The sequence below is a fragment of the Nanorana parkeri genome, unplaced genomic scaffold, assembly GCF_000935625.1.
Source record: "Nanorana parkeri isolate BGI_ZX_2015 unplaced genomic scaffold, ASM93562v1 scaffold6, whole genome shotgun sequence".
Lineage (NCBI taxonomy): Eukaryota > Metazoa > Chordata > Amphibia > Anura > Dicroglossidae > Nanorana > Nanorana parkeri.
In genome coordinates, this window is record NW_017306274.1 from 3,661,613 (window position 1) to 3,686,849 (window position 25,237).

General features: G+C 45.8%; 1 protein-coding gene across 1 annotated transcript in view; it reads right to left on the minus strand.

Moving 5' to 3' along the window:
* The window catches only part of NETO2 (neuropilin and tolloid like 2), a 40,738-nt gene that overhangs the window by 1,735 nt on the left and 13,766 nt on the right, over positions 1–25,237 (minus strand). The window contains exons 2-8 of the mRNA XM_018553332.1: positions 9,106–9,162; positions 8,030–8,170; positions 6,945–7,193; positions 4,649–4,693; positions 4,437–4,564; positions 3,341–3,569; positions 1,946–2,059 (exon numbers count right to left, since the gene is read on the minus strand). Coding sequence (XP_018408834.1) covers positions 1,946–2,059; positions 3,341–3,569; positions 4,437–4,564; positions 4,649–4,693; positions 6,945–7,193; positions 8,030–8,170; positions 9,106–9,162 — 963 coding nt within the window. The remainder of the gene's footprint in view (positions 1–1,945; positions 2,060–3,340; positions 3,570–4,436; positions 4,565–4,648; positions 4,694–6,944; positions 7,194–8,029; positions 8,171–9,105; positions 9,163–25,237) is intronic.

Here is a 25,237-nt window from a genome sequence, read left to right on the forward strand (position 1 = left end):
TTTACTGCTCTCCATTCTGTTTTAAAATCATCTGACCTTTATTAGTTAAACAAACATATTTTTGATTTACTTACAAATAGAGTTCATCTACTTCCGGGTCCAGTTCTGGCACAAATGATGTAATGCGCCCAAGCGTTGCATCTTGGGAAGGTTACATCAGCAGAGCATTGCTAGGGAATCTCATCTGTAATCTCAGGAGATCTCAGGGAAAGGCATTTTCCTCCCTTGAGAGGATTGCATGGTCACATGTCCTAGTCACATGTGCCAGAGTTCCAGGAAGTAAAGGGAGATGTATTAATCTGCCCTTAGTTAAAATAGCTGCTGTCAGAAGAATGGGGAAGTATGCAAAGAAAAAAAAGCCGGCAATTATCTACAAGTATGTGTTTGTACATTGTCATTACTAAACATTTGTAAAGGTCTTTGTTGCTATTGTGAAGATATGGATAAAGTTCTTTAAGGTTATTTAGTCACCTGTGTGGATATAAATTCTGGGGTATGCTCCTGAGGCTCATTTAAGCTGGGGAATCTACTCGCATAAGTGGTGGAACATATTCAACATTACAGAACATGTCCAGTCGAATGTGACTAACTACTACTAGACATACCATGACCTGGATATAAAAACTTTTACTGATACCTTTGTACTGTGAAGCAGCCTATTAGATTACTTGAATAGAGAAGAACCTTTGTATTTAAAACATTTTTGTTGGGTGTCAAAGCCAATTTGGGCAGCAGCTTCACACAAATTGTGTGTGTGTGTGTGTGTGTGTGTGTGTGTGTACAAGTCTATATGAGGAAGGCATGTTTGATTGACTCTGCAGCCACTCCAGTTGTTCGTAGAACAGCCAATTCCTGATGTAGAGGGGTGGAGGTAGGTTGGACTAGACATTGATGAGTCGTCTGCATGGTGAGAATGGTGGGACTTTCTGAAATACCTGTTTGTAACATACTTCCTTTAACCTGATCATTTTGCACTTCATTATCACTAATATCTATAATAAGAACCCCTGATATGTTTATGTGCAAATAATAATACATACATCTGTCCAGTAGTGGGAGCTCATGAGCCATGCATAAAGGCTATTGTTTCATGCTGTATAATAACAGTATGAATTTTGTTTACAAGAATTGAAATTCTTATGGATGGCTATTATATGGCTGAATTATGAGCATCAGAGCATGTATGCAAAAATAAAGTCCAGGTCCATGATCTGTGAGCAACAGGACCACCAAATATGCTGTATCCATTAGTGTCCCTAGACTTTTTGCCGCCTGAGGCTGGGAGGTCGGGGTGGGGGTGGTTGTTGGGAGTTGGCGCTGCCCAAGAGTAATGCCGCCCTCTGCAGATGTGGGAAGTTTTGGCCGGCATCCTGCTCAGCTCCTGGAAACCGGTGACATCACTGGCCAGGAGTTGGGCACGACGCAAGCCATGGCATCCTAGGTTGTTAAGAGCTGGGTGGGGAAATGTGTATGGCTCTTATACATCTCACCGCCTGAGCAACCTGTTATTCTCAGCCTGGAAAGGGGCAGCATTGTGCAGCAGAGCAGGCACTATACAAGAAACATGCGGTTCTGCATACGTCCCCCTCCCCCTCCCCCCACGTAACCCAAGAGATGCCACCGAGTAAAAACAGATGCTTTTGTGGGATCCAAATACATCTTTATTCTGTAACAACTTATGTCTCCAAATCTGTACATAATCTCTATGCAAAGAGACTAGGGAGGGTATGTGCCCCTTCTCTGAGTCTATACAATGCCAAAACCTTTTTTCTTACTTTTTGAATAGAGGGTCAGGTTTTTATTTCTGTGTGTGGAGAGTCACCCTCTCTATTTGTCCTGTGACCATTGCCACTTCCTGTTGCATTTCCTAGACAGGAATTGAATGGAAATTCTCCCACCGTGACATCCCAGTCTCTAAAATCCAGCATGCAATCTGGCCTCTCACCTCTGCAGTGGTTTTCATCCCAGGGGTAGGCACAGTTCTGTATGCCATTGCAGACCAGGGAGTTGTTAATGCACATGTTACTGTGGCAGAAGAAGGTGTTTTCCCCACACGGAGCTGGAAACACATTAAGATACTTGTTATGTACAGTGTAATGCAGCGCTTTCCAAACTTTGCTCACCAGCATGACAACATCAAAACCTTTGCTGTGCTTATCTTCTGTACTATTATAGAGAATATATCATTTTGATCATTCAGGGTAAAGATACGGGCTCTCCTGAAAGTTCCTCCACCCCAACCCACCTTCCCCGTGTTCCCCCTGCTACTCTGTTGATCTGTCAGAGCCCTGGGTCTAATCCATGTGTAAGCGTGACGGGTAATGTCTGAGCTTACAAAGGGTTAATGAACTACTTCCCTTTCCCACGTAGCATTGTTTGGCTCCCGAAATCTGCCCCCAAACCTTAGCACTGCATCCTGGGAGGTAGTGGGCCACATGCTCCCTGGGTACTTCTGAGGGCTTCGATTTACAAAGAATATGAACACCATTTTTGGGGCCATTAAAGGTAGTCCCAAAAAAATTGTGTTTTGTATTCTACATATTGAATAGGGGTGTTGGCACAACCGCCGAGGAGAGGGAATACAATGCAAAATTATTCATTTACAAGTCCGATGTACAAAGGTGAGTATCAGTGGGTGCCACTTTGTCCTGAATAAGCAAAATTTTTGATTCTTTTTGGAGCAAAACTCCAGCCAGGTGAAAAAAAATAAATTCAGTAGTGTATTAATGAAAAATATTGAATGTATGTTGAATATAGCTTATGTAAGATCCTAAATTGGACTTTGTCAGGTCTTTTAGAGATCATCTTGGACCAAGTGGAGGCCCCTGTGTCCTGCAGTGGTTGTGAAGCCCCCTCACTAATGTTGCCTTCAGCCCCAACAGTAACATGGAGTTACCCCCTCCCTTTGCAGCTACAAAAGCCTCCATTCTTCTGGGAAGACTTTCCACAAGAGTTTGAAGTGTGTCTGTGGGAATTTGTGCCCATTCAGCCAAAAGAGGTTTTGTGAGGTCACGTACTAATGTTGGATGTTTTCAGTATTTCAATTCATCCCAAAGGTACTGAGTAGGGTTGAGGTCAGGGCTGGGTATAGACCACTCGTGTTTATGGAGACGGCTTTGTGTACAGGGGCACAGTCACAATGGAACATAAAAGGTCCTTTCCCAAACTGTTCTTACAAGGTTGGAGCCAAACAATTGTCTAAAATGTTTTTGTATGCTGGAACATCATTTGGAGGGCCAGCATACGTTTGGCCATATAAAGTATATGTAAGTAATCAAAGATGCAACACTTCCACCATAAGACAATTCAGCATGGGTAATATTATATCCAGCATACTTACGTTCCACAAATGATGTAAAGAGCATTCGGAATCTGCTGAGTCGGCTCCCTTCATCTGCCCACATCCGCACCACCCCCGTTCCTGTCTGCAGCATGACGTCATTGGCCACCGTGCTACAGAATTTGGCTTTGAGATTCTCTATGGAGCTACTTCCATCATAGACCGCTACAAAGTTGCGCTTGCACTCATTGGAATGTTCCATTTGGTAGTCCAAGAATCGTAAATAAATCTGGGTGAAAATATTATTAATAAAGCGTTATTCCAACGCAAAAAAATATTTCAGTGTTTGGTAGATGTTGAAGAGTTCTACCACCTGGCAGTTCCTTCTACCTCTCATAGACTCTATTGGGAAGATCTCTGCACTCACCTGTTCTCTGAGTTCATGGGTCTACATCCCTGCTGAGCGGTTTCCACCATCCCTGTGCTGAATTCCTGGGTCTGCTCACCTGCTGTGCTCATTATGAGGAGCTCCCACTATCCCTTTGGTGAATTCCTGGGTCTGCTAACCTGTTGTGCCCATTATGAGGAGCTCCCACCATTCCTGTACTGAGTTCCTGGGTCTGTACAAAACGAGTGGTGGCTACCCCCCTCCTCTACATTTAGCTCTGCTTGCCCAAAGCAGGGCTAAATGTAGAAAAAAAATCTACCCACCCGTTGCTCAGAACTGCATGTCCCGGGCATCGAGAGAAATTCCACACCCCTGCCGAGCCTCGGTGGCCTTGTGGGAAATCCGGCCCTGATTGTAGGGGTGGTATGACCCATAAAGGACAGTCAGACAGGACAGTAAGACTAGGTCAGGAATGGCCAAACTGCGGCCCTCCAGCTGTGGCGGAACTACAAATCCCATGAGGCTTTGCACGATTCTCACAGACATGACTCCTGGAGAGAGATGCTTCATGGGATTTGTTGTTTCACCACAGCTGGAGGGCCGGAGTTTGGCCATCCCTGGACTAGGTGGTCACACTGTTGATGTGAACTGTATGGAGCCATACATAAAACTAGTCTCAGATTACATTTTCTTTCACCCTAATTAGTTGAAGACACGTTTGATGAAATGTCCCTTTAAATAATATCTCAAGCCTTCCAATAGTCCTACCTTAGCTTTCGGCGTTGCCTTTATAGTCCATATGCAGTCTACAGCTTGGCCTGCTTTGAGTTTATCTCCCTGTTCCACCTGACTGGATCGGATAATTCCATCTGGTCCGGATAAATCGAACTGACAGTCTGAAGAAAACAAAGGAAGGAGGTCAGTGGAACAACAAGGGACTTTCATTAACAGAGAATCAGACTCAGGAAACGAATACAGACCTGGTATGGGGCTCAGAATACCTCCGAGATAGCTGAAATCCGGGTCTGCAAGAAAATACAAATCATATCAGCCTCTGCTTATTTCTTACCTTGAAGCTGTTATAGTTTGCTTTCCCTGCTTCCTCCTGTCCCTCCATCAACATGCTAATCACATTTTTAAATAAATCCCTTCCATTTTCATTACATATTTTATTTTAGACTCACCATTGCCTCTCTGTGCCTCTCCATGCAATGCACATGCAATGCTTTATATTGCTTCATCAAAGCCTCAGAACTCCTCTCAAGAGCCCTCAGCCCCGATACAAGCAGTGGATTTCTTGATGGGTGGAAGTCAGTCTGGAGAAGTGGGCATTCCTAGGCAGGCTGCATTTGCATGCAGCCCACCCAAGGTAACACCTACATATAATGCTGACCGTTCCATATTTGTTAGAATTGAAGTCCAATAAATGAAAGGGGTGGGCCAGGGACAGGGTGGGGTGGAAAAGGCTGGATGATGCTGGATGTCCACCCAGGAAATGGCTTTATCTGACTTATTGCAGCTTCGAATGTACATTGTGAAAAGCTCAAAGTGTGCAGTGAAATCAGAGGCAGCCATTTCAGTCCAGGAGAGGAGCCGGTACAACTGTGCAAGACTAAAGGGGGGGCTAGAGTTCAGCTGTGGCCGGTAATCTGCCCAATAGGGGCCAAGGCCACGATAAGAAAAAAAAAACCTGGCAGAGTTTCTATAACATTCCCACTCCACCTACAAGAGTACGGGGGGGAGCAGCTGAGCTGATGAGCAATTGACTTAAATGACTCCAGTGCTTCCACTGTAAATTTCGAGGCTGAATTTCCCCACAGTGGTTGCAGCTACAGAGGTCAGTGAGGGCTTGCTTTAAAACACATTTACTACTTAAGAATATATACATTCTTGAATATCCATAGGCTGACCACAGTTTCACATTATTATTATTAATCATCTGACAGGTTAGGATCAACAATCTTAGCCAAGGTTAGGATTCTAAAGGAGCACCCCAGACACTGAAATAACATTTTGGCTACAGCTGGGGAGCTGTGGTTAGACCCTCTGTCAGGTTTATAGCTGTCCCAGTTGAAACACAGGAGCACAATGCAGAAGCCAGTTATTGAAATCAGTTCTCTATGCCTGCAAGCATCCCCCCACGTTCCCTATTTAACTTAAGTGTCAGATATGTCAGATACTGTCAGATATGATTAAGTTAAAGCAGACTTTGCTTCAGTTTTTCATGCTAAGTGCATGCATGCTAAGTATAGAGTCTGTGCAACTCTTTCAGGTATTTATAACTTCTCACAGAGGTCACAGTACTCCCCCTGACAATGCCTTCATCTGCTTTTCTCTCCAGAAGATGAAGCCATCTTTGTTCAGGCATCATCTACGGCAGTGGTTCTCAACCTGTGTATCCTCAGGACCCACATTTGTCCTTGGTCATTAAGTCGTGACCCAAGTCGCACTGCACTGGAACGCACGGCATTACGGTTACGTACCGCGCGTTCCGATGCGGGCGATCAGACTGTGGGTGGGAGGTGTGTTTAGGGTGCCATTCAAATGAATGACAATGCAACACACATCAGAACAGGACTGTGCGATTAACACACTATACACACTATACTAGTGTGAACGGGCCCTCAAAAACACTGACACACACACACAACCACAGACACATTCTCACACACTCACAGACATTCTCACACACACATGCACACTCTCAAAAAAAAAAAATCTTTTTTTAAGATCCTTGCAGTCTCCCTATCTTACGAGAACTGGAGTGGATACTCAGACTGGGGTCCTGTGTGGGCTACTGTGCTGTGATGGAGCTCCATCCATATGTGCTTTGCTTTCACAGCTCCCTTGCGTGTCCTTTAGAGGTTCCGGAAGCCAGAATGTGACATCTCTCCGCTCCAGGCGCCTCTACAGGACACGTGAGGGAGTTGTAAGCAATGCACGTATGAGTAGAGCTCCCTCGCAGCCATATGTGCAGTAGATAGCTATTTCTGTGTGCTGCTACAACGTTACAATGTACCATCTAAGTGATCCCTGGAGGAATATAGACTGAGCAAATGCTTCTTCCTTCATGCAGCAGACTGATGACATCATCTCAGCCTAGATAAGAGCACTGACTGTAACTTAAGGACTAACTTTATATGTTAAAGGTGCAACTTTTTCAAAAATGATACTGTTGCTGTGTATTGTGACATGTCAAGAATGATCCTTATAAAAAGAATTGGAAATAATATGTTTCTAATCCAGATGAAGCCCGTAGTTCCCGGCTCTCTGTACCTGGAATGAAGGAATATTTCGCTCGGAACCCCAGGCCTTCCAGCTCTTCATCGGAGGTGAACTTAATCCACATAAAGCGCCCCGTCGATCTGATTGCTGTCGGGCTCCGAATCCCGCAGTACCGATCGATGAGCGGAGAGAAGCCAAACGGACCATCTCGTACTTCTAGGTGATCGAAGCGACATTCGAAGGAAGGTTCTATGTGGTAGGGCTCATCGAAGGTCAGCTCAATTCTTTGGCGAGGAGCAGCTGAAGGATAAGACCCCACAGTGTTAAAATGTACTCTTTTGACTTTGCAGAAAGTTTGAAGTTTAGCTTTATTGGCTAACTTATAGAAAAAGTCTTACCATAAATATATTTTATCCATCCTGTCCCCCAGAGGACAATGTTCATGTAGCACTTTGCCTTATTTTTATAGGTGCTGTAGACTCAGAGCTAGTCTGGTTGACAGCACACCGCCTCCCCCACCCCTGTCCGACCACGCTGCTCTGCAGAAGATGAATAACTAAGTAGTGCTGATTGATAATGCTGGACTTGGCACCAGGCGCTTGCTGGGGATCAATGCAGTCATGACACATGCAGAGGGAAGGGGTGTGTCTGTAAAACAATTACTGGGCACTCAAGATTGAGAGGGCGGAAAGAAGGGATCTGGGTCTGATCTTCACAATAGGAGGGGCGAGAAGAAGCTGTTGGGGTTAGTGCTTGCCTCTGCTTCCCAACAGAAAGATGCAAGGCAGCAATATGAACACCCACAAATTGACCTTCTGACAGCAGAGAAGATGATAGGCAGTGATGGGAAACAAATACATTCAGGTATTTCAACATGAATCTATAGACCAGGGGCAGCAGGGGTGTGGAATTCCTATCTCCCGTTGCCCGGCACATGCAGTTCCGGGCACATTTAGCTCTGCCCAGCCAAGTGATCCCGGCGATGTCACCGAGATCACTTGTATGCAGCCTGCCATTGGGGGGGTGGGGCGGGGGGTGCATTGAAGAACCTGGCCTTGGGGCAGCAGAGAGAGTAAATCCGGCCCTGAATAAAGTGTGATTGGGCACTAAAAGAGTGAGGAAAACATTTTACCAACCTTCTAATATATAGACACATTCTTTGTTCGGAGGATAGGTGTTGGGAAAATTTGGTGATGCAAAGTGTCCTCCGTTACTGGTTCTGACCCAGGTGCCACACTGGGTCACAGGGATGTGTTTCGCTCCCATAACTGGTCCATCTGAAATAAATACCAATAATATATTACAGAAACGAATAACCACTAACCTTCTACAGGCTCCTCCTCTTTTCCCCCCCAACCACTTTATATGATTACTGTTGCAAATAAGGAAAAGAGAAACCGTTGACATTGTAAGGAACCTGTCTAATATGGTGTAGGGATGAGCCCTGATTTGGACTGGGATCTTACTCGGAACCCAGAAACTACATTGGGCCACCCATGGAAATGCATGGGCCGCCATGGCATTTCCTGCCCCGCAGCTCCACGTACACAAAGGTGTGGGATGTTTGTGCTGACGATATTGACCTTATATGGCCACATAGCCACATGACATTAACCAATTACAGCCTTGTGGCCGTATAAGGTTGATGACATCACTACACCCCAAGCTTTGCTTATGTGCAGCTGCAGGCAGGGAAATCCCCGGACATCCAAGATATGTAAGAAGCCCACTTGGCTCCATATTATTATTTACAAGTGGAATGATACTTTGAATCACCACCCATGCCTATGAATCAGCCTATTCCCTCATAAGGTCGCCTTGCCCTGTACTATCTGCATATATGTGCCACCAGCTCTATACATAGCAGCCTCTGGGCAGCACTCACCTGGCTACCTAGAGAGTTAATCCAATTTGACTCGGTCGTAGATGGGAAATGCCAGTAAATATATGTTCTGCCACCTTGCATCTATAATGGGCAAAGGACATTCCTGGTCTCTGCACTGTGTGCTGCCCGCATTGTCCAGACATTCTCTGCCCGCAGTCATTTAATCACTGCTGCCAGGGCAACACTGAAAGGGCTGCTATTAGGAAATGGTAATCAGATCTGGTATTATATTGTATTTCATTGAGAGCGGCAGAAGGTCGCCTCGAAAATGACAAACCAGTTCTGAGACACAGCGGGCGATGCGAAAGGCGCTGTCTACTTACGTACCTTGCGTCCTCTGCGCCACGGCAATTCCCTCTACGACCAATATAGTAATCAGCAGAACTGCGAAGAGAAAGAACAGAATGCAGATATTAAAGTGGACCTGTCAGTAACTTTACAGGTCTGCAGGAAACAATTCTTGCCACGTCATAATATGCATACGCAGTATAATGTTTAAAAAACATTCCTGTGACACAAATCCTTAATTCTTCACATAACAAGAACACAATGTGGTCGCTACAAATCACTGCTACAACAACGCTTTGTGTAACTATGTCATGATGGAAAACCATCAGCAATTTGACCACCTTAACTAATAGAAAATTGACTGAACACTCTGAAAACAAAATTTTTGGAACCAAATTCTACTGGTGTATAGTAAGCGGAAGGCTGACCTCTGTAGTCATTGCACCTATAATAAACCTGAGCAGTAGGGTTGATCTGAGGTTTGGACTGAACCCGATCTGAACTTGAGCTCCTCCAAACATGGAAGGATCTGCTCCAAAACACGGAAGGAGCTCCTACGAACATGGAAGGATCTGCTCCAAAACACAGGGGAGCTCCTCAGAACATGGAAGGACCACCTCTGAACACGGGAGGAGCTCCTACGAACATGGAAGGATCTGCTCCAAAACACATGGGAGCTCCTCAGAACATGGAAGGAGCACCTCATGAACACGGGAGGAGCTCCTACAAACATGGAAGGAGCTACTCCCAACATGGGAGGGGCTTCTCCAAACATGGAAGGCGTTACTGTGATTACAAGAGGAGCTCCTCTGCACATGGAAGGAGCTACTCTGAATATGGGAGAATCTATTCTGGACATGGGAGGAGCTCCTACGAACTTGGAAGGAGCTACTCCAATACAGGAGGAGCTCCTCTGAATATGGAAGGAGCTACTATGAAATGGAGAATGACGACTATACAAAAGAAATAAATAGCCAGATAAAAGCTTCAAAATCACTCCTTAGAGTTGCTGTATTTTTCTTGAAGACGTTTCGCTGGTCAATCTAGACATGTAAGCTGCGGAAAAAATAGGTTTGGTTCGGATATTAAGTTATTTCGGAATTCGGATCTGAAATTCAATTCGGTTCAGGTTTCGGACGAAATGGCCTGCCTCCCGACTTCCTGATTGGCCAGGAAGCCAGTTCCATGCTGATTGGCTGGATAACCAGCTTCTCAGCCAATCAGCAAGGAGCAGGCTGGTCGGCCAGCTCGATGCTGATTGGTCGGGAAGCCGGCTTCCCAGCCTATCTGGATGGAGCCAGCTTCCCGACCAATCAGGAAGCCGGGAGGCGGCTCATTACTCGCAGCTCAGCTTTCTGATTGCCCGGCTCCATGTTCCTCTATGGCACTGCCGGTCAGAAGAAATCTTCCTCTGACCGGAAGTTCTGGTATTGGGGAGGTATCGGAGCATTTGGGTAAATACGAGCACTCCAATATCCAAATACTCGGTATCGGCACCGATACCGATACTAGTATCAGTATGGGTGCATCCCTTTTTGGAACCATGATGACTGCAAATGATTACATTCATTCTTTGCTGGGCCATGCATATTTGTTTGATCTGGATACATTATGGTAAAGATTGAGAGTTTAATACTACTTTAAACCTAAAATAAAAAACATTCATAGATTGCAGCTTAGCAGTTAGATGTGGTGGCTGCATTAGGGTTGCCACCTGTCAGGGTTTTGAATGCTGTGTCCAAGATGTCAGGCAGACAGGGGCAACCAAAATTAAGAATGGGGCTACTGGCCCCCCACTGAAAATAATCTCAACTGTGATATTTGCATATGAAGGGGTGGCGCTATTTACATAGGCAAAAGCCGCGACTCATTCTCCCCAAAAATGTCCGTGCGTTGCTAGAGTGTTCGGGTTTCACTGGAAGAAAAGGTGGCAACCCTACGCTGCACTATTTTTCTTTTTTTTCTTTTAGACATTTTTTCTTTTATTGTCACCAGGTGATCCAGCCAGTAACACACTTCCTGTCTTAAAGGGTGTCTATGGACAGAAACTAAAAATAAATCTGTATTTCTATATTGAATTTCCATAAGTTCTATCCTACTCCTAATAACCAGATCCATCCATCCATCCGTCTATATCCATCCATCCATCCATCCATCTATATAAGCCGACCAGATTTCCTCTTCAGCGTCTGGCCTCATTCACTATTTATTGACTGTGCGCGGTGGTTGGCGGTTTTCTTAGCCGAGGATAGAAGTTGGTATAATGGACTTAGTATATGTTAAACAGCAACAGTTTCAGGTTCCCATTAATTAGATGAAGTGCATCGATCACAAAGCTCGCATCCGGTACTTATCGGATTGTCATCAAACGGCGGTGTTTTATAGACTGGAAGGTGATTTCTCAGGGGCCTGGGATAAATCACGCGTGGAAGCGTCACGCTCGGTGAGGTATAGATCACGGAATTGCTGACTGAGGCAATTTCACGGTAACGGTCTAATCTGTTACACGGCGTTTCCGCGAGATCGTTAGTGAAGCTGAGTGATTCTAAAAAGGCGAGCAGACGGTTTTTACGTGCGCGGGGTCGATGGACAGGTGCTGATGTCAGCTATGGCGCTGCAGGGAGGTCTGACTCGGTTTTATATGTCTTTCAAGCTTCTGGGAAAAGATAAATCCCCCTTAAACTTTACCCAGGTGACCCCATATTAAGGGGCTCATTTGTAAAAGTCCGCGCAGCACTAGCACCCTGAGATGGTGCTGATGAGTACAGGAAGTTAACACCTTGACACGGATGTCGCATATATACACGGTGTCACAGCGGTGGGCCTTCTTCTGTGGCGCCGCAAAATGCAGCATGCCTTTGTGGTAGGATCGCGCTCCATAGCGCACCACCAGCACAAAGGCCACGCTGCCACTGACCATTCCTGGTCTTAGTCTGACAATCAGTAGCTGGGAGAAATGGCTGCCAATCACATATTCGCTATGATAGCCAGGGGCATCCCGAGGCCGGGATTCATCTGGAGCGGGTACGCAATGACGTCATCGCAAATGCATGGCCATCTTGGCGATACCTGCCGGCATTCATCTTGGTTATGCACGCCGGCAGAGAGAGGAGGGAACGTTCACCCGGCTGGATAAGGTGTGCCGCCGGGTCCCCTCCTCTCTCCTGCAACTGTCAGGCTCTCGGTCCATTACTGAGCGCCAGACTTTTCAGAGGGGGTGACACCAAAATGGCTGTTGACTATTTCAAATTGCAATAGCCAATAGCAGGCTGGCTATTAAATCCTCGCCCACTAAGAGGAGGAGTGGACCTGAGAGAGAAAGTTCTCTCTCAGGTCCACCTCTGCTCAGTGGGCGGGTGCTATAGCCAGCCTGCTATTTTCTATTGCAATTTGAAATAGCCAATAGCAGTCTTGCTTTTGCTCCCGGCTGTTTACATTCACCTGACGGCTGCGGAAGCGAGCCGAAAGGTGAATGGGGAAGCAGAGCGCCTCGGGGCTGATTGCTTAAGAGTTACTGTTATCTGTAAAGCAACCAGAAACTACAGGTATCTGGCACCTACCAATCCTTGGATGTAAATGCGAAAAATCGTAAGTCGAGTCATCACCACCCAAGGAGCACCTCTATATCTTACACCCATGGTTCTTTATGATTGGTGATTGGTTAAGAACTTAGTTTTACTTCTCAAAAGTACATTACAGAAGATGTTCAGTGGTCACATGAAGAGTAAAAAGACATGGATCTACCTAGGGTCTTAGACACATAGATCCTTGAGCTAGAGACATAGATCTTCCTGGAAGCCTAGTGTCTGTGATGAAGGCTAGCAATAAGAATGAGGGAAGTGGAAGAAGCAGGGAGGGTCTATAAAACTATGCCAACTCCCTAAACAAGAGGTGAGAACAGTGGGAGATACCAATGTATACAGAAAAATAAGCTGTAGTAGCACAAATCTACCACTAGATGTCAGGCCTACAGTACACTACAACATAATACTATGCAATACACAGCCGTGTAATAGCAGAAAATAACATCGGCAGTGGCAACACGGGAAGAATGTATGATTTTCTTGATTTTTGGCTGCAATAAAGAAACAAATCTTTGCTTCTTTTTTAAATGCAAACGATCGGCCCGCAGGCCGAAGAGGAACCGTAAAGGTGTTTTTGAAGGAGATAATAGAAGAACCTGGTTCATCCTGAACCCTAGCATCCTGTAGCTCTTAGTTCCAACTCAACAATAAATCTTCTTGTTAGTGGCTTCCTGTTGAGAGTGCTCTGGAACTTTCTACCCGTCATGCTTCTGTGTCTCATTTTTCATCCGGCACGCGGCGTACGTAGCCTCCGCCAACTCCGCATTCGCGATCATACAAACACTCAGTTCCCAACACCCCACTGAGTCCTCCAGACTCCGAGAACATTGTCTGAACAAGAGGAGAGAGGCTGACAGTGGGAGCCGTGCCAGTGATGTTCACCGCAATCTCTGTTTTTTGGGTAGCTCGAGACTTTGAGTAACTGACATTATGGGGGGAAAACGTCTGTTTGTGGCTTTTTTAGCTTTTTTTTTTTTTCGATTGTAACAGAAACAGAATTCCTTTTCTGGTTTCTGGATAAAAATGTGAATGTGATCGGCTTAAAGGAGAACTATGAGGTGGGTGCTTTTCACTCACCTCATAGTTCTAGCCGACCTGTGACAATGAGACTGTCACAAGTCGGCTTAGTAGAACGGGAGGTGAGCGAACACATACCGGCGTCCGCTCACCTCTCTATCCTGTCACGGCTCTCTGCTGTGACAGGGGAGGGGCTGGATTCCCACCTCTCCGCTCCGATCCACCAGCGCTGACCGGCGGAACGGACGGGGGAAGGGGCGGGTACAGCTGGCTCTGCCTCTAGATAGGCAGAGCCAGCTGTCAGTCATGCAGCTGGGCGGATCCCGGCACAATTGTCGGGATCCGCTCCGGCTGCGGCGTCTCAGTATACCACGAGCTGTAGCTCGCGGTATACTGAGCCTAGGGTGACGGGAGGACGCTAGTTTGTGTCCTCCCGTTACCCTAAGGAAAACTATGGGGAAAAGCCTTAACCCCATAGTTATCCTTTAAAGTGAGCCAGCATGTTTCCTGTTGTTGTGGTAGAAAAACTTTTATGTTGTATCTAAACATTTAGAGGGTTATTCACTAAAGAGCCGAAGGATCCAGTCGTAGCTTCAGCTGATTCTTCGGCCACCAGAGCCCTTCGGATCAGTCGAAGCGAAGGGCTGCTGTACGGGCTATTCACAATTGCCCGCAGAGCACCCGAAGCCGACCGATCTCCACGCAAGTGACAGCTGGGCGGAGCCAGCCGTGATCTCTTGGCTAGCGCTGCCCAGTTGTAATGGCAGATCAGAGTACCCAAATGACTTGGGGACGCCGATCTGTCATTAAACAGTAACAACTGGGCGGAGCTGGCCGTGACGTCATGGCCGGCTCCGCCTTGCTGTTATTCATTGGCCGGGACCTGCTAGAAGACTCTGGCATGTGCTGGCCAATAGGAAATGGGCGGAGCTAGCTGTCACCGCTAGCATCTGTCAGGTGCTTCATTATGTGGCAGGAGGCCGTCGCAAGCGTGCAGCAATTTTTTTACATTTAATTTTTTTTATTTTCTTTAAAATATTTGTATTTATTTTTTAATTTTCCTATTATTTTTTTAAAAAAATCTTATTTTTCAACTTTTTTTTCCCCCTTATTTTCTATTCTGCTCGGTACCACCGAGGTACTAAGCAGACTAGCTAAGCCGAAGGCCACTCGGTGGCATTCGGCTATTCACTCACTGCCGTTTGGCCCCCTATGAGAATAGGGGCAAATGGCAGCAAGTGAGCAGCTGGAGTCTAACTCCTTCTGCACTTCGGCACAAGCTGACCGAAGGCAACCGATGTACAGCTGATTTTAGCCGATGTCTGGCTGAAATCAGTTGTACAAGACTGAATGAATAGCCGAACAGCGTTCGGCCCTGTTCACTTCGGCTGGGTTAATCACTCGGCTGCCTTCGGCAGCTTTGTGAATAACCCTATTAATATACTGCAGCTTAGCATTATGGGTTTTTTTTAGGCCTTTTCCCAAGTAAGTCTGTGATTTTTTAACTTCCTTACCAGGCCAAGCTGTCCAGCAAAGGTGCCAGATAGAGGGTTGGACCAAACCATTTACCACTGACAGGGGTGCTTACAATTGTCATCTTTTATTTTTTTATGTAACACCTTTATCTCAAAAGCAAAAAAAAAAAACTATTGTAACTGCTTAAAAAGTGTTATCTGGAGTTCAGATTTAATTTGTTAGTCAAATGTATCTAAATCTGTTAGAGCAGTGGTTCTCAACCTGTGTGAACTCAGGACCCGCATTTGTCCTTGGTCATTAAGTCGTGACCCAAGTTGCACTGCAATAGAACGCACGACATTAGGGTACCGAGCATTCCGGTGCGGGGGCGTATGAACTGCGGGTGGGAGGTACGTTTGGGATACCATTCAAATGAATAGCAACGCAACACACCTCCTACACCACAATGCATAGTAGGTGCGATTGTGCGGTACAGTGCGTTAATCGCATGGTACTATGTGATTAATGCACTGTACTAGTGCGAACAGTCCCTCAAAAACACTGACCCAACCACAGACACAATCTCACACATACACACTCCACATTTTTTAACATTTAATTTTATCTTAAGTCCACCCAGCCTCCCTACTTTACGAGAACTGGAGTGGATCCTCAGTCTGGGGTCTAGTGTGGGCTGCAGTACTGTGATGGAGCTCCATCCATATGTGCATTGCTTGTACAGTTCCCTTGCGCGCCATATAGAGGTGCCGGGAGCCAGAATGTGACGTCACCATGGCACCTCTATGGGACACGTGAGGGAGCTGTAGGCAATGCACGTATGGATGGAGCTCCCTTACGGCCATAGCCCCATCCCATCTCACCTCAAGCTGACACTCAACGCCTGGCAGCATATTTTGAATTGCTTCTTGGCACAAGAAGTGACAGTGCTGCGCTACAGGGAGGATGAGGAACCTCCCACCTTGAAAAGTAAAAGGCTTGCGGCGACTCACTGAAAACAGGGTCGCGACCCACTTTTGGGTCACGACCCACCAGTTGAGAACCAAGGTGTTAGAGCATCTCACACAACCCTCCCTACAGGGTGACAATGCTGCTGTCCAAAGTTACAAAGTCCATAATGACTCTCCAATTAAAGCATGCAGCTGTAGAGGGTGCCTTTCCATGCACTGATCACGCCCTATGCACCATACAATGCCCAATACATCTTATAATCATGCTTCTTTATCATTTGTAATTGGTTAAGAACATTTTGTTTTATTAATTGAGATTGGGTAAAGGGGCCCTTCCATGGCAAGCGTGCGGCCTGCTTTCTGGCAGCTCCTTCCCCCTAACAAACTGTTCATTGAGAGAAAAAAATGCTTACCCCTTCCCTGGTCTCCATTGGTTCTGGAAGGCATGAGTGATGTCAGCACAGCCGGGTGCTTAAAAACCTTTGAGGAAGCACACTTGCAATGGGCAGAAGTACCTTCTTTTTGGATTTCGAGCTCCTATCTCTAATAAGAGGCATAGTTGCTTTCATCATTTGTAATTGGTTAAGAATAGTTAGTACCAGGGGTGAACCTAGTGCTTCTGCTGCCTGAACAACAGAAACAAAATAAAATAAAAAAGTTTAAATGGGGAGGAGGGGAATAACAGGAAAAAGGCAAAAAGAAGAAGGTGTTAAATAGGTAAAAACCTTGTAAGGTTGAAGGAATGGGCAATATGTGTCAATCAAAGAACATCTCTTTTGAACTGCACATAAAAGCACAATATAAAAACATCATAACAATAGAGTTACAATGTATTTTTGAATGAAGCGCTGCAAACACTTGCAGGCTGAATTCTTACAGGCAAGTGACAGGTGCTGATCATGCTCGCACAGCAGGAGGAAGTTGAATTTTTATTTGCCATATCTCCTCTACCTCCTCTAGAAAATGCCACACTCTTGATGGTCAGCGGGAGTTAAAAAATAACCTAGTACTTGTAGTCAGTGGGGCAAGTAATAATGCCCCATAATTGGTGACGATGCAAGAAATAATGTCCCCTCATTGGTGTCAGAGGAAGGAATAATGCCCCAATGGTGGTGTCAGTGGGAGGAATAGCTTCCCATCATTGGTGCCAGTGGGAGGAATAGTTCCCCAGCATTGGTGTCAGCAGAAGGAATAGTACCTTGCCATTGGTCAGTGGAAGGAATAGTGCCCCCTCGTTAGTGTCAGAGGAAGGAATAGTACCCCATTGTTGGTGCCAGTGGAAGGAATAGTTCCCCAACCTTAGTGTTACGGGCAGGAATGGTTCTCCATTATTGGTGTCAGTGGAAGGAATAGTGTCCCCTCATTGGTGTCAGCAGAAGTAATAGTACCTTGTCATTGGTCAGTGGAGGGAATAGTGCCCCCTCGTTAGTATCACAGAAAGGAATAGTACCCCTTCATTGGTGCCAATAGAAGAAATAGTTCCCCATTACTAGTGCCAGTGGAGGGAATAGTGCCCCATTTTCGGTTTCAGTGGAGGGAATAGTTTCCCATCATTGGTGGCAGTGGAAGGAATAGTGTCCCCTCATTGGTGTCAATGGAAGGAATAGTGTCCCCTCATTGGTGTCAATGGAAGGAATAGTGTCCCCTCATTGGTGTCAGAGGAATGAATAGTACCCCCTCATTGGTGTCAGAGGAAGGAATAGTACCCCCTCATTGGTGTCAGAGGAAGGAATAGTACCCCCTCATTGGTGTCAGAGGAAGGAATAGTACCCCATTGTTGGTGCTAGTGGAAGGAATAGTTCCCCAACCTTAGTGTTACAGGCAGGAATAGTTCGCCATCATTGGTGTCAGTGGAAAGAATAGTGTCCCCTCATTGGTGTCAGCGGAAAGAAGGATTGCTTAGGGACCATTGAGAGCTATGCAAGTGTCCTGCAAGGTATAATAGGGACAATGCCCATATTAAAAACTGTACAACCAGCACACGATGATCTTCCGAATAAATTCAAACTTGATTCCACATGCATCTATACAAAGAATGACCACTGATGCATTTCTGCCTTATTTGGCCTGAGAGTCATCCGTGCACTGAGCGTGGATTGCGGGGACGCATGATAGGGGTGAGCTGTACGCTTTGTGTTTTCAGTTTACAATGCCCATATCATCCTAAGTCTCATGACAGGAAGATTACTCTGGGGCAGCCTCTCTCAACCAGTGTGCCTGCACCCTAGAGCTGTGCTGCATTGGGGGTGCAGTATATGACTGAAGGTCATCAATGCCGACTTTAGTACAGCAGTAGAGGCTCTTCGGCCACCAAAAGACTTCATCACAGCTAAGAGTTTTTCTTTGGTTTAATTGTTTTGTTTTTATAAGTTTCCATTGAATTGTACAAGGTATAAATTACAGCTTACAAATCAAGGTCGGAATTTCATGTTTGCCTGATGTAAATAACAGAAAATCTTTTTACAAACTGTGTTTTTTTTTAAATCGTGAACATAATTAATAATGAAAATATACACAATGTGGTCTCTTTAAAGGGACCAAACTTCTAGTCCAACCTCATGCCAAGGATCCTCCCTGACATGGGCAGAGGCCCTATGTACGAGGACACACTTAGGGGTTGATTTATAAATCTTTCACCCGTCATACAGCTGGCTGAAGGTCATTTACATGGCACTGCTGCCACTAGATGGAGCTGACAGTGGTGTGGAGCGGAGGTGTTTCCTATGCTCCTCACTGTCATCAACGGTAGGTTTGAGGATCAGGCTTACAATGGCTTGTTGTAAATTTGTTGGCCTTACAAAAAAGCTAAGACTTACTTTAGTATGCCTTGAGGAACAGAGTTGTGCACCCCTTGGCTAGGTTTAGTGATGCCGAGAGTTTTAGTTTTTGCACAATTTGGGAAATTTTGGAGAAATGTCACTATTTTGGCCAAATGCATTGGTGTTAATGGGGAAGGAGAAATTAGGGTGTTTTTTGGTCGTTTTTAAGGGTGGAATTGGCTTTTAAAAGGCTCCTGGGGGTTATGAAAACTCCTTTATGTCCCAGGTCTGTTCTTCTGCCAAAAAATTACACCTCTTTAGCCTCATTACAATTTAAAGTGACATTGCACAAACAACACAAAATTTAAACATTTTAAACAATATATATACACTCGCACATAAAAGGGAAAAAAAGAACACTAAGCAGTATATTTAAAAAGCAGTGAATGTGACTAACACCAACAATTCACTACAGGTGAATCGTCCTGATGCATGTGTTTTAAGGCCCCTTTCATACTTGCGAATGGTGGCCGATTGGGAGAGTCTCACAATTTTTTCCCGGGAAGGCGGGAAGCCCTATAGAAAACAATGACAGTTGAAAGTGCCATTTATGGCCATTTGCATAGGACATGCTGTGATCACTTGTGGATGATGGCCTCAAACAGTTTGCGTCCAGAGGCAGTCATCCGCAGGTAACCGTGGCATCAGACCAGGAACAAATGGGAAATCTTCCAGTAGGGACACCAGTTCTTGTGACCCTGCTGACCTCCAGGGATTTCACTCACTTTGGAGGGATTTCCTCTCACTTCTTGTTGTGTCTATCGGACAGGAAGTGAAGGGATATCTCCGCAAATGGGACCCAAATGGCAAAAAAAAAAAGGCTGATAGGGGTTATAACCCTCTTTTATTTTATCCTAAACTTAAAAAAGTTTAGGCTTCAGCACTATTTTAGATACACCCCCCAAAATACAAACTCCATAATAAAGAAATAAGGGTAGACATTATTGAGATTTATTGCTTTGGAGGGTCCGCATACCCAAGGGTTAACGCTCACGGCCAGGCCTGTACCAGACAGAGAGAAATATATATTTTTTTCTCTTCAGCGATCAGGATTTAGCCCTCATTTATTTTATTAAACGGCGGGAGCAAGGTAAATGTCAGACGCCTTTCACGAAAAACAAATTTGATCGACTGTTGAGGTAGCGGTAATGTGGCGGAGAAATGTCACCCTTAAGAGAGAATCATTCACGGGGCCGGCACTGGATGACGGAGTGTATTATGAAACAAATCTGCCACACAGTACATTAAGATTACAGGGATAGGGAGAAGAATTGTGCTTATACTTCAAGCCAGACGCAGCACGGGCCATCGCCGTCTGTATCCCCGTATTACCTTCTGGAATCTTATTATTCCATATAACAAAAATGAATATTCCAAATGTGTCGGCTCCAACACCTTTAATAAATAGTAATTACACCAAATGTTTCTCTATTGTAATTCCCATTTATTAGATTTTATATCTATGCAACATTTGCTGGCCATACACATGTGAGCAGTGCGTGACCTCATTGGCACCCCATTGACAGTCAACATTTGTCGAAGGAGCTAGTCCAAAAACATCTTAGCCAAACATTGATTGTGGTCAATCATATGCCATTAGAGTTTAGTTATTCTCATAGCCCCACACTCAACAAACCCAGCAGGGGCAAGATTCCCCCATCCAAAGTGTTTAGCATGGACGGGAGAAGTTTTTTCCTCCATTGAGCCCGCCAGGATGAATGAGCAAAAACACGCAGTTTATGGCCAGACTTTGATATAAATCTAACAGATGCATTATAAAGAGCAGACAAATAGCTTTGTGTGAAGGCCGATGAAGATCATAAAACAACCATCAAAGTGGTTTGCTGAGCAGTGACACTGATTGATCTTTAGATGGATGAAGGACTGAGGGCCGGTGGCCAGTATGATACCCCCTGGTGGTATTTCCTGCCCACACCTGCTCAGTATTGCTGTAGTCTTGATGCTCCTCTCCCTTTCACTACCTATATCCTCTTACCCCCAGTTTCTCACTTTCATTACCTTCGTCCCCTTGCATCCATCTTCTGCCTTTCTCTAACTTAGCCCCATCTGCTCCCTTTCACTACCTATGTTCCCTTACCCCCATCCTCTCCCTTGTATTCATTCTACACACAAAGAGGCAAATCCACCAGAAATTATGTTTTAGTCATAGGTGAAATCAAGTGGTCTAAGTTTTCTTAAATTTAGGCATGGTGAGAACCCCTCATAATGGGCACAGCAGGTGTATAGACCCGGGAACTCAGCACAGGGATGGTGGGAGCTCCTCATAATGGGTACAGCAGGTGTACAGACCCGGGAACTCAGCACAGGGATGGTGGGAGCTCCTCATAATGGGCACAAGTGTACAGACCCAGGAACTCAGCACAGGGATGGTGGGAGCTCCTCATGGGCACAGCGGGTGTACAGACCCAGGAACTCAGCACAGGGATAGTGGGAGCTCCTCATAATGGGCACAGCAGGTGTATAGACCCGGGAACTCAGTATAGGGATGGTGGGAGCTCCTCATAATGGGCACAGCAGGTGTATAGACAGGGCCGGCCTTAGGCCTTTAGGCGCCCTGTGCGAGAAAGCTTTACAGCGCCCCTCAGTGACCACACCCCTCAGTGGCCACACCCTCAGTAACCACACCCATTTATTACCCATATTTTTGGTAAAATATAAAAGATGGGGTCACGTCAGGTAAATAGACACCAAACATGTCATGCTTTAAAATTGCGCGCACCCGCAAAATCGCAAAAAATTACCATGCCCAAAATTGACCATAGGTGACGCTTTAAAAGCTTTTACCGCTCATCAGTTTAGTGTTATCAGTGATTGATAGCCCTACAATTATTGCTCTCATTCCGACGTTCGCGACGATATGTAACATGTGTGGCGCAATGGGCGAAATCGTCGTTTTCACACGTATGCGCACCCGACGCCTGTTTGCATGCGTGTATGTATGGGGGGGACTTTAAAAAAAATGTAATTCTTTTTTATTTGTAACTTTACATTTTTTGGGGGGAAACTTTATTGCTATCACATAGGGGGGTTAGAAAACCCCCTTATGTGATAGCAAAATATGTGACAGGTCCTCTTTATGGAGACATCAGGGGTCTCCAAGACCCCTAATGTCACCTAGGACCCCCCTGAAGAAGCTGATGAAGCACAGATCTGCTTCATCAGCTTCTCTCCAGCATCTGAAGCTGGAGAGTGACACAAGAATGCGGAAGTGATGTAATATACACCACTTCCGCATTCTGACAGCGGAGAGGGGACCGGAGGGAGCTCGTGTACCGAGCTCCCTCTGATCCCCTGTGACAGAGGCCATATGCTGGTCCCGGGCTCGCACTGGGCACAGCAGAGCCCGGGACCAGCTTGACAGCGGGAGGGGGGGAGCCGGGGAGGGCGCAATTCACGGGACCTCATACAAGCGATCCGCCGGCTCTATAGCCGGCGGATCGCTTGTATGTTAACAGGCATCGCTGCCTGTTTTCAAATAACGGGCATTTCCCGCTCGCGAGCGCCCAGCGGTGCGCGCGAGGGGGCGTGGCTGAGCGGACGTCTAAAGACGCCCGCTCAGATCTAGAGAGCTCCTGGCCGGCCGTTTTTTTACAACGGCCGGCCGGGAAGTGGTTAAAATCATTTTTTTAATTTTTTTATTTATTTTTTACTGTTGGGGGGGCTTTGGGAAATATTAGGGGTCCAAACAGACCCCTGACATTTCCCTTTTAAAATAGAAAAGAAATTGAGGACACCAAATCCTCAATTTCTTTTTTAGCAGCCTCAGCACTCAATGAATGGGAAGCACTCAGTACAGAGGCTCCTCCCATTCATACTTACTATCAATAGTTTCTGAATGGGGAGGAGCCTCTGTACTGAGTGCTTCTCCCCATTGGTGAAATCTTGAATGAACAGGCTGCGATGTAAATCACAGCCTGCTCATTCATAACTGGGGACACATAGCACTATGTGTCCCCAGTTATTTACAAACACTGGAGTGATCAGACGATCGCTCCGGTGTTTGTCCTTCTCACACGGAGGACCGGTAAATATCACTGATATTTACCGATCCTCCGCTCAGCCACGCACAGAGCCGCTGTCATCCTGAAACTGACAGGATGACAGCGGCTCCGATCTCCTACCTGCTCGGCCATCCTGACAGCTGCGGGCGCGGCTTCTCTCCCCCTCACCGCTCCGCCATCCTGACAGCAGGCAGCGCTCCCTCCTGCGCCCCCCCCCGTAAGGGGGGGGGGGCGGACAAGGGAGCGCTGTCATATCGGATGGCCAGCGCCCAGCGGTGAGGGGGAGAGAAACCGCCCCCAGGACGAGCTGTGTCAGCCGCACGGCGCCCTTGTTGCCATGGCGCCCTGTGCGGCCGCACTGCTCGCACACCCCTAAGGCCGGCCCTGTGTATAGACCCGGGAACTCAGCACAGGGATAGTGGGAGCTCCTCATAATGGGCACAGCAGCAGTGGGGCAGACCTGGGACCTTGCAGAGGTCCCAACAACAGAGTGGTAGAAGAATCTGTCAGGTGGTTTAACTCTTCAGCATTCAACAACTACAAAATCATTCTTGGGTGGACTGAAACTGAACTTCAAATAGATATAAAAACACAATTTAGTCAAGTTATGTATTTTTTTACATACAATTGTAAGTTTATTTATAATAAATGTATTCCCCCTTATGTTATGCAGATGAGGAGAGAGGAGTGTTCTGTAGTCTATCAGAATAGGCCTGAGCCAGGGCTGATGCAGCATTGTCAGTTCACTGCAGGAAGTTAGGAGCTCTTCTGGCAGATTGAGAGAGATTTTTGTGTATTTGTAGCATTTTTAGGGAGACAAAACATAGGGAAATGTATATGTATTGTAGAGAATTATTGATTGCACTGAATATGTTTATATTGTCCCCACATAGACACTTTAATTGCAGCCTGTTCTACTGTTACAATTCATGCCCTAGATTGTATTATTTTATGCTGGTGCAACATAAGGCATCCACCTGCCAAGCAGTATCATAGCTATGCTCTCCTTAGACGCCCCGCCTGACTTACAAAGTTATTCCCTAACACCAGACAGCTGACCCGACACTGTTCTATCATTTTATTACAAAGTCTTTAAAGAGATGAGCTCGTCAGTAGCCTGTTATGAGTTGTGCAGTTTAATAATTTAGAAACAATTACTGCAGGTTTAATGGGAATTAATGGCGCTTCCTTGGGTTCAGAACATTTAATTAGAGACAAAACTTTCAATCGATGGAAATGAAAGATGGCTACCGGAGCGAGGGCTCTCTTTAAAAAAAAAAAAGAAAAAAAGAACTCAATAATAACTCCTGGTTAGATTTACTGTCAAAGTCGGTAAGTAAACTGGAACAAGCGCCTTGTGTGGGTGTGAGAATAATGTGTTAATTGTTTTTGTGTCAATGGAGTAACAAAAGCCATAGCACCCCAGGTGGCTGCTAAGGGGCCTGAGGGTGGAAGGGGAGCTGTTGAGTCATTTTAAACATGGAAAATCTATGTACATGTTAATCCACTACTGCAATACTAAGGAATGCAGAGGTTGCTGTTGACACTATACCCTATGTGACATTACCAATCAAGAGGAGGTGACCTCATACACACAGGAGGAATCTTCCTCGAATCCAGATCTTTATTTATATATTACGGGTATTTATACAGTGCCAACTATTTACACAGTGCTTTACATACAGTAGTTGCACATTCACATCAGGCCCTGCCCTCAAGGAGCTTACAATCTAAGGTCCCAATCTCACATACATACATACATACAGGGCCAATTTAGACAGGAGCCAATTACCCTTCCAGCATGTCTTTGGAGGAAATGCACACAAGCAAAATGCACACAGGGAGAACATGCCAACTCCTTGCAGATAGTGTCCTGACCAGGATTTGAATCGGGGACTCTTAGAGCTACAAGGCAGAGGTGCTAACCACTATGCCATTGTGCTGCCCAGGGTCATCACAGATCCTCTTTCCAGGGGATGCAATAAGGCATCAGCAGGACACAGACATTTTGATCAGTGTATGGCGAGTTTTAGTAGATTCACAGCTTCCGGTCATCCCGGCCAGCACTGAAATTAACCTTGTATACCTAACATACCCTTGCTCAGGCTGTAAAAATCCCCAAATCCTAAAATAAAAGACAACTGTTACAGAGAAGTTGTGTGCAGGAGCACTGATAATTATGAAATATAAAATATTGTGATGGTCATATATATTATATATACTACAACTCTTGATGGTAGGGATGATGGGGGCTCTGCTCTGGAGCCACATGATCTGTAGCTGCAGGGCATAACTACAAGTCATTT